General features: G+C 44.9%; 1 protein-coding gene across 1 annotated transcript in view; it reads left to right on the forward strand.

Moving 5' to 3' along the window:
- Window positions 1-3,251: 3,251 nt before the first annotated feature.
- The window catches only part of EHD2 (EH domain containing 2), a 33,576-nt gene continuing 24,225 nt past the window's right edge, over window positions 3,252-12,602 (forward strand). Inside the window, exons 1-2 of the mRNA XM_069746610.1 lie at window positions 3,252-4,025; window positions 5,255-5,352. Coding sequence (XP_069602711.1) covers window positions 3,622-4,025; window positions 5,255-5,352 — 502 coding nt within the window. The 5' untranslated portion in view covers window positions 3,252-3,621. The remainder of the gene's footprint in view (window positions 4,026-5,254; window positions 5,353-12,602) is intronic.

The raw sequence follows: 12,602 nt of genomic DNA on the forward strand, positions 1-12,602 counted from the left end.
GAAGGCATGTGTCACAAAAAGCTGCGTTTTGCATACGTTTTTGCATGCGTTGTGCGTTGCGTCGCCGATGCAGCACCGCACAACGCAAATGTGAACTTAGCCTTAAAGCAACACTTTGCACTACTGTATATGCACTTTTTTTCAGCATCTGATTACGGTTATACTTACCTGTGTGGACATGTGATAGGATTTAATTAGGGTAAAAATATGCGATTTGGTCTCCTGTGACTATATATATATATGGCATTTTCAGCCTCTAATATTATATTTGCATATTCTACATGGTTATTTTAAATTATTTATTCAATAAAAAAGAAAATCTTTTTTTCGGTACTTATACTCTTTTTTCATGGTGAGTTTATAACGATACGAAGTAAAACTTTAAAAAAAATATAAACTTGGTATTGTCATAATCATTCCAACCCGCAGAATGAAGTTTACATATCTATTATGCCACATTATTATGGTGAACGTTGTAAAAAAAAATCTAAAATACAATGTCGGCGTAGCTGGTTTATGATCCTCTCGCAGTTCTAAATATGGAGTGACCAAAATATCATATTTGGCCTAATATTGTACAAGTGAAAATTACAGCTCAACCTGTAAAAAAAAGCCCCAGTGCAGCGCCATCCAAAGGAAAATTAAAAAAAAAAGTGTTTTTATTTTGCTATTTTGCATAAGTAGGATTATCCACCTTCTAACATAATTTTATTATTTATTCTACCTACAAACATAAATACGAGTGGAATAATTATTTACTTATCGTGAACTGTTCCTGGGTTACAGTCAGTACTATACTCCAGAGCTGTATGCACAGTTCTGCTGGTTCAGTTGGACTCCCAGCATTTCCACACTGTACAGTCTTGTATAGAGAAGTGTAGGCCTCTATTATATGTCTCTGTTGATTGACAGTTTTTCATCAGTCCCGATCCGATTCTGGATCCGGTTTTTCTCCTTTTTTCGGTCCATGTGCACAATTTTACCATCAGTGTGGCATCTGTTTTTCCAAGCTTCACCTACCTAAACAGAAACATTGGACAGCACCCAGGTGACCCAAGGATGCACCCAGGTTACACAAGGATGCACCCAGGTGACACAAGGATGCACCCAGGTGACACAAGGATGCACCCAGGTGACTCAAGGATGCACCCAGGTGACCCAAGGATGCACCCAGGTGACCCAAGGATGCACCCAGGTGACACAAAGATGCACCCAGGTGACCCAAGGATGCACCCAGGTGACCCAAGGATGCACCCAGGTTACACAAGGATGCACCCAGGTGACACAAGGATGCACCCAGGTGACACAAGGATGCACCCAGGTGACACAAGGATGCACCCAGGTGACTCAAGGATGCACCCAGGTGACCCAAGGATGCACCCAGGTGACCCAAGGATGCACCCAGGTGACACAAAGATGCACCCAGGTGACCCAAGGATGCACCCAGGTGACCCAAGGATGCACCCAGGTGACACAAGGATGCACCCAGGTGACACAAGGATGCACCCAGGTGACACAAGAATGCACCCAGGTGACTCAAGGATGCACCCAGGTGACACAAGGATGCACCCAGGTGACAAGGATGCACCCAGGTGACACAAGGCTGCACCCAGGTGACAAGGATGCACCCAGGTGACACAAGGATGCACCAGGTGACACAAGGATGCACCCAGGTGACACAAGGATGCACCCAGGTGACACAAAGATGCACCCAGGTGACCCAAGGATGCACCCAGGTGACCCAAGGATGCACCCAGGTTACACAAGGATGCACCCAGGTGACACAAGGATGCACCCAGGTGACACAAGGATGCACCCAGGTGACACAAGGATGCACCCAGGTGACTCAAGGATGCACCCAGGTGACCCAAGGATGCACCCAGGTGACACAAGGATGCACCCAGGTGACACAAAGATGCACCCAGGTGACCCAAGGATGCACCCAGGTGACCCAAGGATGCACCCAGGTGACCCAAGGATGCACCCAGGTGACCCAAGGATGCACCCAGGTGACACAAGGATGCACCCAGGTGACACAAGGATGCACCCAGGTGACACAAGAATGCACCCAGGTGACTCAAGGATGCACCCAGGTGACACAAGGATGCACCCAGGTGACAAGGATGCACCCAGGTGACACAAGGCTGCACCCAGGTGACAAGGATGCACCCAGGTGACACAAGGATGCACCAGGTGACACAAGGATGCACTCAGGTGACACAAGGATGCACCCAGGTGACACAAGGATGCACCCAGGTGACACAAGGATGCACCCAGGTGACAAGGATGTACCCAGGTGACACAAGGATGCACCAGGTGACACAAGGATGCACCCAGGTGACACAAGGATGCACCCAGGTGACACAAGGATGCACCCAGGTGACACAAGGATGCACCCAGGTGACTCAAGGATGCACCCAGGTGACACAAGGATGCAACCAGGTGACACAAGGATGCACCCAGGTGACACAAGGATGGCGCCAGACATGTCCGGTGGCGGCTTATCTCCAGGAGAGCAAAAGAATTGGTCATGTGAAATTGGACATGCCGGATTCTTATCTCCCCTCACAGTCATCAGTCCAGGGCCCCCATTAGACCGTCGACAACCTGTCCATATCGGAGAGTTCAGCAGACATTACTCTAATGTGTATGGGGGACTTTAATGAGACCTAAGTCTGATATAATTTGATAGGGTGGATAATGGTTCCATTTATGACTGCGCACTTATGTATTACCGCTTTGTACAGTCTCCAAAATGTATGGAACCAGAATAGGGCACCCATAGAAATCTAAGGCGAGGCCTCGACTGCACCTACAGACCTAGATAAGATCTCATGCGGTACAAATCTGCAATGTTTTATTGAAAGTCCTATTATGGAGATATCCTCTTCTCACTTTATCTTTTATGGTGCTCATATGTATTCGCATTTGACAATTTTTCTGCTGATTTAGTGACCATTTCAAGGACCAGTCCGCCGGTGAAAAATAACGTATGTGTCCCCGACGCTATGAAATGTTCATTACGTAAGCGAAACAAAAATAGCAAAATATCACAAGGACAGTAGAACTTTTTTTTGAAGAAATACTAGAGCTATATTTTTTCTCTCCCACTAGATGGCATAAGATGCTCGTGTTCCCTAGCATGACAATTAGTGCATTCCTTTAGTGGGGTGGGCACCCAGGGAGTGGAATATCCCCCCTCGGAATAACTCATACATTCTCTCTATACAGCTGTTTTCCACTGTGTTTTTGGCATCATCTTCACTTTGGGGTTTGGGATAGTAAGAAGCTCCCATTCTGAAATTGACCTATTAACACTCTCTATGGACACATAAAGGTGGTCCTACTTCCCCACCCTACTATTCGCTCCTGCCTCCTTAGCACACACCCTGTTCCTGCCTGCCCTTTTTTTTCCAGTCCTGTTTTTACGGGACTTTTTTTTGGGGGGGGATGAACTGTGGTCTATAGCTTCAGACTGACAGCTCGGAGACAAGAGAAGGAGGCAGACTTAGAAGATCAGGAGGACTAGAGTGTAGAAGATCTTCATATTGTCCCACAAACCTACAGGTGAAGGAAAGAAGTTGAGGGGGAAAAAAAGAAACGTGAAAAAATACTGTGAAGATGTTCAGCTGGATGAAGAAGAATGAGAAGAACAAGAAGACCCCAGAAGTTATCCATACGGTCACTGAGGGTCTTAAGGACCTGTATAAGAAGAAGCTGAAACCAGTAGAAGATTACTACAGGTTCCATGACTTTCATTCTCCAGCTCTGGAAGATGCTGACTTTGACAACAAGCCCATGGTGTTGGTCATGGGGCAATATTCCACCGGGAAGACCACCTTCATTAAGTATCTCCTGGAGCAGGACATCCCAGGGAGTCGGATTGGACCTGAGCCCACCACCGACTCTTTTATTGCCGTCATGCATGGGGAAACGGAGGGGGTCATCCCTGGGAATGCGCTGATGGTGGACCCCAATAAACCCTTCCGCAAGCTCAACCCTTTTGGGAACACTTTTCTGAACAGGTAAGTGAATGATATATACGTGGGCTGTGCAATATACTACGTGGACATGCATATTCTAGAATACCCGATGCGTTAGAATCGGGCCACCATCTAGTGATATATAAGCCCCTGCAATGGGGGCGCGAAGACCTGGTTACATGGGCAATTCCTTTAATCCTGGAAAGAGAAAATTACAGGGAAACATTTTCTGGAAGAAATTGGCAATTTAGCTTAGGAAATCCACTAGTGATGGGATTCCAATGTAGATGTTAAGGGGCTTGTTCAAGATTAGAAAAACATGGCTACTTTACTCCAAATTCAGCGCCACACCTGTCCCCAGGTTGTGTCTGGTATTACAGCTCAGCTTCCTAATCTTCTATGGCTCTGAGCTGCAATGGGAAATATAACCCGCACGCACGCACGCACGTACGCACACACACGTTAAACATGCTAATTAGGCTGCTCAGTGCACTCCTGGTGTGCCCAATGGGCTCAGTGCACTGCTCCGCCTACTAGTTTTGCATGTTCCCACCTCCCTAACTGGTGATTGACAGCTCTGGCTTACCTGGAGAGGGTACCATCTGCAGAGAAAGCTCAGGCAAGCCAGTCCTGTCAATCACTAGTAAGGGAGGAGGGTCATGCCAAACCAGTGGGTGGAGCAGTGCACTGAGCCTCTTGGCCACACCCAGGGTGCACCATGCACCCCAATTAGCATGTCTAATTAAACCGATTTCTGTAAATCGGAGGCAGCTTTTAGAACAATAAAGGTGAGATTTTTAGATGGACTATATCCCCTACGTACTTAGTTTATACTGTCAGTCTCGGCTCTCTTTAAGAGGAACATTCCTGCCCCCTCCTGACAGTACTGGACATTTCCTAGTCGACAGGATCTGGAATATTATTAGCATGTCACTGTTTATATTTGATGGGAATGGTTTCCTTACCCGTATGTGTTCAGAGTGGTTTATAAACATAGATTTCTAATGTAACCTTACTGACGTATTTAGTCTGAAAGATTTTTTTTACAAAAAATGGTAGGAGGGCCAAGGATATATTAGTAATTTGAATGGGGCTAAGCTGCAATTGCAGACATGGCCATGAGTGGCGCTGTTTCTAAATAGCTTTAGTTTTATGGTTACAAATTAATGGTTCTTAGGACCGGTCCAATATTTAATCTTTCTTTTGGTTTTTGTTACAGATTATTATATATCTATGTTTCTAGGTTACTTCTTTTTGCTTCTTTTGGACAGATTCATGTGCGCCCATCTGCCAAACAAAGTCTTGGAAAGCATCAGCCTAATTGACACTCCGGGCATCTTGTCTGGGGCCAAACAGCGGGTGAGCCGAGGTGAGTGCAATACCTGTGTTAATCTAAAACCCACCCGTAGACCACAATAACTTCATGATGGACATCCAATACATGGACTATAACCCAAGATAATGTACTGTATAACCATGTTGACCAAGCTCACACTTCATGTATTTGTGGCCATGAGAACTTCAAAGCCACATCTTTCGTCTCATCTCAGTGCTGATCCAACCACCAATGAGACATCCCATTACTTCTGTCTCATACCAAAACCAGTGCTATCTAAACTCAACCAAACCCACCTCTTGAGCAAATGGGCACCAAACTGGGAATGAGAGTTTCCACAATTGTGCCCTCGTCTTGACCTTCGATTGTTGATTGCAGGAAAAACAAAAATATTGAGTAGATAACTTCTTTAAAGCATAACTACCCAAATGTAGGAAGCCTTCTGAGATGTCTCAAGTCAGTGGCCAAGAGAGGATGTAGGTTCTTCCAGGTGGAAGAAGCTCGCCCCAAGGCCAGTAAGGACATTTACTGTAGGTCTCTGTTTTGCCTAAAATACTTATAGAGAAAATATGTGAGTCCTGATTACCCCACCAACTTCTCCATGAGTGGGAGGAGGAAGCAGGACTCTCAGGCTTTCTCTATGAGTGGGAGGAGGAAGCAGGACTCTCAGGCTTTCTCTATGAGTGGGAGGAGGAAGCAGGACTCACAGGCTTTCTCCATGAGTGGGAGGAGGAAGCAGGACTCACAGGCTTTCTCTAGGAGTTGTAGGAAGAAGAAGGACTTGCAGACTTTCTCTTTGAGTGGGAGGAAAAAGCAGGACTCACAGGCTTTCTCTATGAGTGGGAAGAGGAAGCAGGACTCACAGGCTTTCTCCATGAGTGGGAGGAGGAAGCAGAACATACAGGCTTTCTCTATGAGTGGGAGGAGGAAGCAGGACTCACAGGCTTTCTCTAGGAGTTGTAGGAAGAAGAAGAACTTGCAGACTTTTTCTTTAAGTGGGAGGAAAAAGCAGGACTCACAGGCTTTCTTTATAAGAGGGTTAAGGAAGCAGGACTCACAAGTTTTCTTTATGAGTGGGAGGAGGAAGCAGGACTCCCAGGCTTTCTCTGTGAGTGGGAAAAGGAATCAGGACTCACAGGCTTTCTCTGTGAGTGGGAAAAGGAATCAGGACTCACAGGCTTTCTCTGTGATTGGAAAAAGGAAGCAGAACACACAGGCTTTCACTATGAGTTGGAGGAAAAAGAACTTGCAGACCTTCTCTTTGAGTGTGAGGAAAAAGTAGGACTCACAGGCTTTCTCTACAAGAGGGTTAAGAAGCGGGACTCACAAGCTTTCTTTATGAGTGGGAGGAGGAAGCAAGATTCACAGGCTTTCTGTATGAGCAGTAGGAGGAAGCAGAACTCACAGGCTTTCTGTATGAGCTGGAGAAGGAAGGACTCACAGGCTTTCTTTATGAGCTGGAGGAGGAAGCAGGACTCACAGGCTTTCTCTATAAGTGGGAGGAGGAAGCAGGACTCCCAGGATTTCTCTGAGTGGGAGGAGAAAGCAGGACTCCCAGGATTTCTGTATGAGTGGGAGGAGGAAGCAAGAATCACAAGCTTTCTGTATGAGCGGGAGGAGGAAGCAGGACTCACAGGCTTTTTTTATGATCTGGAGGAGGAAGCAGGACTCACAGGCTTTCTGTATGAGTGGGAGGAGGAAGCAGGACTCACAGGCTTTCTTTATGAGCTGGAGGAGGAAGCAGGACTCAGGCTTTTTTTATGATCTGGAGGAGGAAGCAGGACTCACAGGCTTTCTGTATGAGTGGGAGGAGGAAGCAGGACTCACAGGCTTTCTTTATGAGCTGGAGGAGGAAGCAGGACTCACAGGCTTTCTCTACCAGTGGAGGGAGGATGCAGGGCAATCAAAGGAAGCAGCAATCAAAGGCTTTCTCTATGAGAGGGTGAAAGAAGCAGGACTCACAGGCTTTCTCTATGACTGGGAGGAGACAGCAGCACATTTTTTTTAATATGATTAAAAAAAAATCATAATAAAAACAGTCCTCACACTCAGCATGAGCTAATCATTTGCTGCCTCTAGATAGGGGACCTGATAGGAGTATATGTGCTGACCCCGAGGTACCTGCAGTACCTTCTTCTCCCTAAAGACGTGTATAGACTTGAAAGAATTGACGCTATATTTGCACCCTACGATTAGGAAATAGGTAACTTTTAGGAAGACCGTCCATTGAGCCGGGTTAGACATAGTGCAGGATGTCCCATCCTGTGTGTTTGGAGAAGGGAAGGGCAGAGGGCAGCAGGAATCTGCAACCATTATCTGATCTAAACATAATCCGCTATTGTTTATGGAAATATCCCTTCTCTCGAGGAGCGGCCACGTCTCTGCTCCTGGCCCTCTGCCTACTGGCTCCGGTATATAAACAAGTAATGGGAGCCTAAAAACCAGCCATGCCTTAGAGATATCATAGGTGATAAGTTACCTCTGTATATGATAGCTGGGAAATACATGTCCACAAAGACTGGATGTTTTGACATTTCAGTTGGTTCCTTTGCAGAGCGCAGCAGTCAAGATAGGTTTGCCACCAGCTGCTGCAGCGACTAATACAGTATGACAAATCTCACGATATGATGACGTGAGCTTTGTCATCCCAGTCTCTTACTGGGATGATGTGAAGAAGACAAACTCATCTTGACGGATGTGTTCTGCACAGGCAGCAACAAAGATTACAATGGCTGCACTTTGCTCTCTCACAGCTCCCCACCTCTCATCCCACTTACAATTTTGCAAGAAGAGAGATACAGAGACCTGCTGGGGAACCTGTCCCAGATTTTTTTAAAGTGTCCCCTGTAAAAACAAGAAAAATCACAATGTTATAATAAACTTTATGTTTTTTACACACTTTTCTAACCCTGCTGTTAAGGTTAAGTCTAGGGTTAGGGTTGGACTAGTGTTAGGGAAAGTAATAGGGTTAGGGCTAGTGTTAGGCAAAGTGATAGGGTTAGGTTTAGGGCTAGTGTTAGGCAAAGTGATAGGGTTAGGTTTAGGACTAGCGTTAGGCAAAGTGATAGAGTTAGGTTTAGGACTAGCATTAGGCAAAGTGATAGTTAGGTTTAGGAATAGCGTTAGGGAAAGTGATAGTTAGGTTTAGGGCTAGTGTTAGGAAAAGTGATAGAGTTAGGTTTAGGACTAGCGTTAGGCAAAGTGATAGTTAGGTTTAGGGCTAGCATTAGGAAAAGTGATAGGGTTAGGTTTAGGACTAGCGTTAGGCAAAGTGATAGAGTTAGGTTTAAGACTAGCGTTAGGCAAAGTGATAGTTAGGTTTAGGGCTAGCATTAGGCAAAGTGATAGGGTTAGGTTTAGAACTAGCGTTAGGCAAAGTGATAGTTAGGTTTAGGACTAGCATTAGGCAAAGTGATAGAGTTAGGTTTAGGGCTAGCGTTAGGGAAAGTGATAGGGTTAGGTTTAGGGCTAGCGTTAGGCAAAGTGATAGAGTTAGGTTTAGAGCTAGTGTTAGGGAAAGTGATAGAGCTAGGTTTAGGGATAGCATTAGGGAAAGTGATAGAGTTAGGTTTAGGGCTAGCATTAGGGAAAGTGATAGGGTTAGGTTTAGGGCTTGTGTTAGGGAAAGTGATAGAGCTAGGTTTAGGGATAGCATTAGGAAAAGTGATAGAGTTAGGTTTAGGACTAGCGTTAGGCAAAGTGATAGTTAGGTTTAGGGCTAGTGTTAGGAAAAGTAATAGAGCTAAGTTTAGGGATAGCATTAGGGAAAGTGATAGAGTTAGCTTTAGGGCTAGCGTTAGGCAAAGTGATAGTTAGGTTTAGGCTAGTGTTAGGTAAAGTGATAGAGTTAGGTTTAGGGCTAGCGTTAGGGAAAGTGATAGGGTTAGGTTTAGGGCTAGCATTAGGGAAAGTGATAGTTAGGTTTAGGACTAGCGTTAGGCAAAGTGATAGAGTTAGGTTTAGAGCTAGTGTTAGGGAAAGTGATAGAGCTAGGTTTAGGGCTAGCGTTAGGGAAAGTGATAGGGTTAGGTTTAGGGCTAGCATTAAGAAAAGTGATAGAGTTACGTTTAGGACTAGCGTTAAGCAAAGTGATAGAGTTAGGTTTAGGACTAGCATTAGGCAAAGTGATAGTTAGGTTTAGGACTAGCATTAGGCAAAGTGATAGTTAGGTTTAGGGCTAGTGTTAGGAAAAGTGATAGAGTTAGGTTTAGGACTAGCGTTAGGCAAAGTGATAGTTAGGTTTAGGGCTAGCGTTAGGAAAAGTGATAGGGTTAGGTTTAGGACTAGCGTTAGGCAAAGTGATAGAGTTAGGTTTAAGACTAGCGTTAGGCAAAGTGATAGTTAGGTTTAGGGCTAGCATTAGGCAAAGTGATAGGGTTAGGTTTAGAACTAGCGTTAGGCAAAGTGATAGTTAGGTTTAGGACTAGCATTAGGCAAAGTGATAGAGTTAGGTTTAGGGCTAGCGTTAGGGAAAGTGATAGGGTTAGGTTTAGGGCTAGCGTTAGGCAAAGTGATAGAGTTAGGTTTAGAGCTAGTGTTAGGGAAAGTGATAGAGCTAGGTTTAGGGATAGCATTAGGGAAAGTGATAGAGTTAGGTTTAGGGCTAGCATTAGGGAAAGTGATAGGGTTAGGTTTAGGGCTTGTGTTAGGGAAAGTGATAGAGCTAGGTTTAGCGATAGCATTAGGAAAAGTGATAGAGTTAGGTTTAGGACTAGCGTTAGGCAAAGTGATAGTTAGGTTTAGGGCTAGTGTTAGGAAAAGAAATAGAGCTAGGTTTAGGGATAGCATTAGGGAAAGTGATAGAGTTAGCTTTAGGGCTAGCGTTAGGCAAAGTGATAGTTAGGTTTAGGCTAGTGTTAGGTGAAGTGATAGAGTTAGGTTTAGGGCTAGCGTTAGGGAAAGTGATAGGGTTAGGTTTAGGGATAGCATTAGGGAAAGTGATAGTTAGGTTTAGGACTAGCGTTAGGCAAAGTGATAGAGTTAGGTTTAGAGCTAGTGTTAGGGAAAGTGATAGAGCTAGGTTTAGGGCTAGCGTTAGGGAAAGTGATAGGGTTAGGTTTACGGCTAGCGTTAGGCAAAGTGATAAGAGTTAGGTTTAGGCTAGTGTTAGGTAAAGTGATAGAGTTAGGTTTAGGGCTAGTGTTAGGGAAAGTGATAGGGTTAGATTTAGGGCTAGCGTTAGGCAAAGTGATAGGGTTAGGTTTAGGGCTAGCGTTAGGCAAGGTGATAGGGTTAGGTTTAGGGCTAGCGTTAGGCAAAGTGATAAGAGTTAGGTTTAGGCCAGCGTTAGGTAAAGTGATAGAGTTAGGTTTAGGGCTAGCGTTAGGCAAAGTGATAGGGTGAGGTTTAGGGCTAGCGCTAGGCAAAGTGATAGGGTTAGATTTAGGGCTAGCGTTAGGCAAGGTGATAGGGTTAGGTTTAGGGCTAGCGTTAGGCAAAGTGATAGAGTTAGGTTTAGGCCAGCGTTAGGTAAAGTGATAGGGTGAGGTTTAGGGCTAGCGCTAGGCAAAGTGATAGAGTTAGATTTAGGGCTAGCATTAGAGAAAGTGATAGAATTAGGTTTAGGTCTAGGGTTATAAAACAATTACATAAAAACCCCACAAAAATCTAGAAAAGAAATATAACAATTTATAACTTTTTATTTTTTTAAATTTTATACATTTGATGCTGAAAAAAAGAAAATAGCAAGAAGGTTAATGGACAAACTATATTTTAAATCAGTATTATAGTAAAACACAATACATGGGCATTGGGGGATAAGGGGTTCAATTCTGGATTGGTGGAAAGGGCTCAGGGAGAAATAACAGTCCATAGGTCAGGGAGTTGCAAAATACTAGACTTGCCCTGGTCATTGGCAACCTGCGCTACGCTGCTGCTGCTACACGGACTTCAAATGATCAAATCAGGTCCTCCAGAGTAGGAGACAATCTTTGCACCATCTCTCCTCTCTGAAGGGTGACAAGGCCCTGGTATACATATATGATGGTATCTTGTGACTGCTCTCCAATGTTCTTTATGTAAAAAGAGGGCAGTTAGACTACCGGCAGGGCGCCCTGGCACTGGTAGATAATGGGAGTGTCTGTATCTTGGCACTATCACACATTTTTTGGTAATATCTAGGAGGGCAGCCTGATCCTAGCAGACGATAGTAGGGTGCGTGGCGGTATTGCACATAGTTTTACATTACATAAGAGGGCACCCTGGCACTGGTAGGCTCTGTACACAGGTCAGCATTTTTTTGCTAGTCCTGGAACATTTTTGTTTCCCAGCTGTCGGGCCTCTGCTTTCTGTTGCTATGTTTTGCAGTGTTGTGTTAGACATGAATCAGGGCTCTGTGCAATATTCATTGTTGGGCCTTGCTGTGTCTGCAGCCGATTAACTGTTCGCAAGCTATAGGGGGAAGACGAGGGATCACTCCGAATTCTCCATTTGTGCCGGAGTGGAAATTCTTGCTGGACAAAAAAGAGAGATAATAATACATTCCATGTGAAATTCCTTTCCTTAATAACTCCACTGGTGCCATGTATGTGCATATATCTGTGCGTGGGTGTATAGAGGAGGTGGGGGGCTTTGATGGGGAAGCCCAGAGGCTATCCTGTGCCTATCCTACTCCCCCCACAGCCGGGGTATCCCTCCCGTACCATGTTTTGGATGGTTGCTTGGGAGCGGCACAAACAGAGGTGTTCCCCAAAAGGGAGTGGGCTCGTTGGAGGAAAAGTCTAACATTCAGCTCCGACTGTTTTTCCTCCTGCTGTATTCACAAACCTTAAAATCAGTTCATAATTATACTTTTTGCATTGGAATTTCCGACCTCAGACCGGAGATAGGAAAAGAAATCTCCAGGGTGAAACTCCATTTCAGAAAAAAGTCCAATATTTTATTGATAACAAACTTTAAAATCCAGCATCAAAATTGGAAAGACATGATGACAATGGGGTCCCTGGAGGTCTGAAACCGACGCGTTTCGACCGTTCAGGTCTTACTCATGTCAGAGATGGTGTCTTCAGGATCCTAAACTTCTCAAGCGGGGGATGGCAAACCTTTTCTACTTCGTGGCTTTAGAAAAGAAAATCAGAGATGTAGAACTCCGCATGCCACGCGACGTAAATGTCATATGATGCAAACTCTCCATTTGTGTTATGCTTATGTTCGCGTCTATCTTGACATTTTATTTGGCCACGTGACAGACGCCCTATGATTTATAGACGATAATGCTGAATTTATTACCAGGGCTGACCATTACCATTTAGTAAGAAAGGTAGCATTCAGTGCCAGCCATGGTG

Source organism: Ranitomeya imitator, chromosome 2, assembly GCF_032444005.1.
Source record: "Ranitomeya imitator isolate aRanImi1 chromosome 2, aRanImi1.pri, whole genome shotgun sequence".
Classification (NCBI taxonomy): domain Eukaryota; kingdom Metazoa; phylum Chordata; class Amphibia; order Anura; family Dendrobatidae; genus Ranitomeya; species Ranitomeya imitator.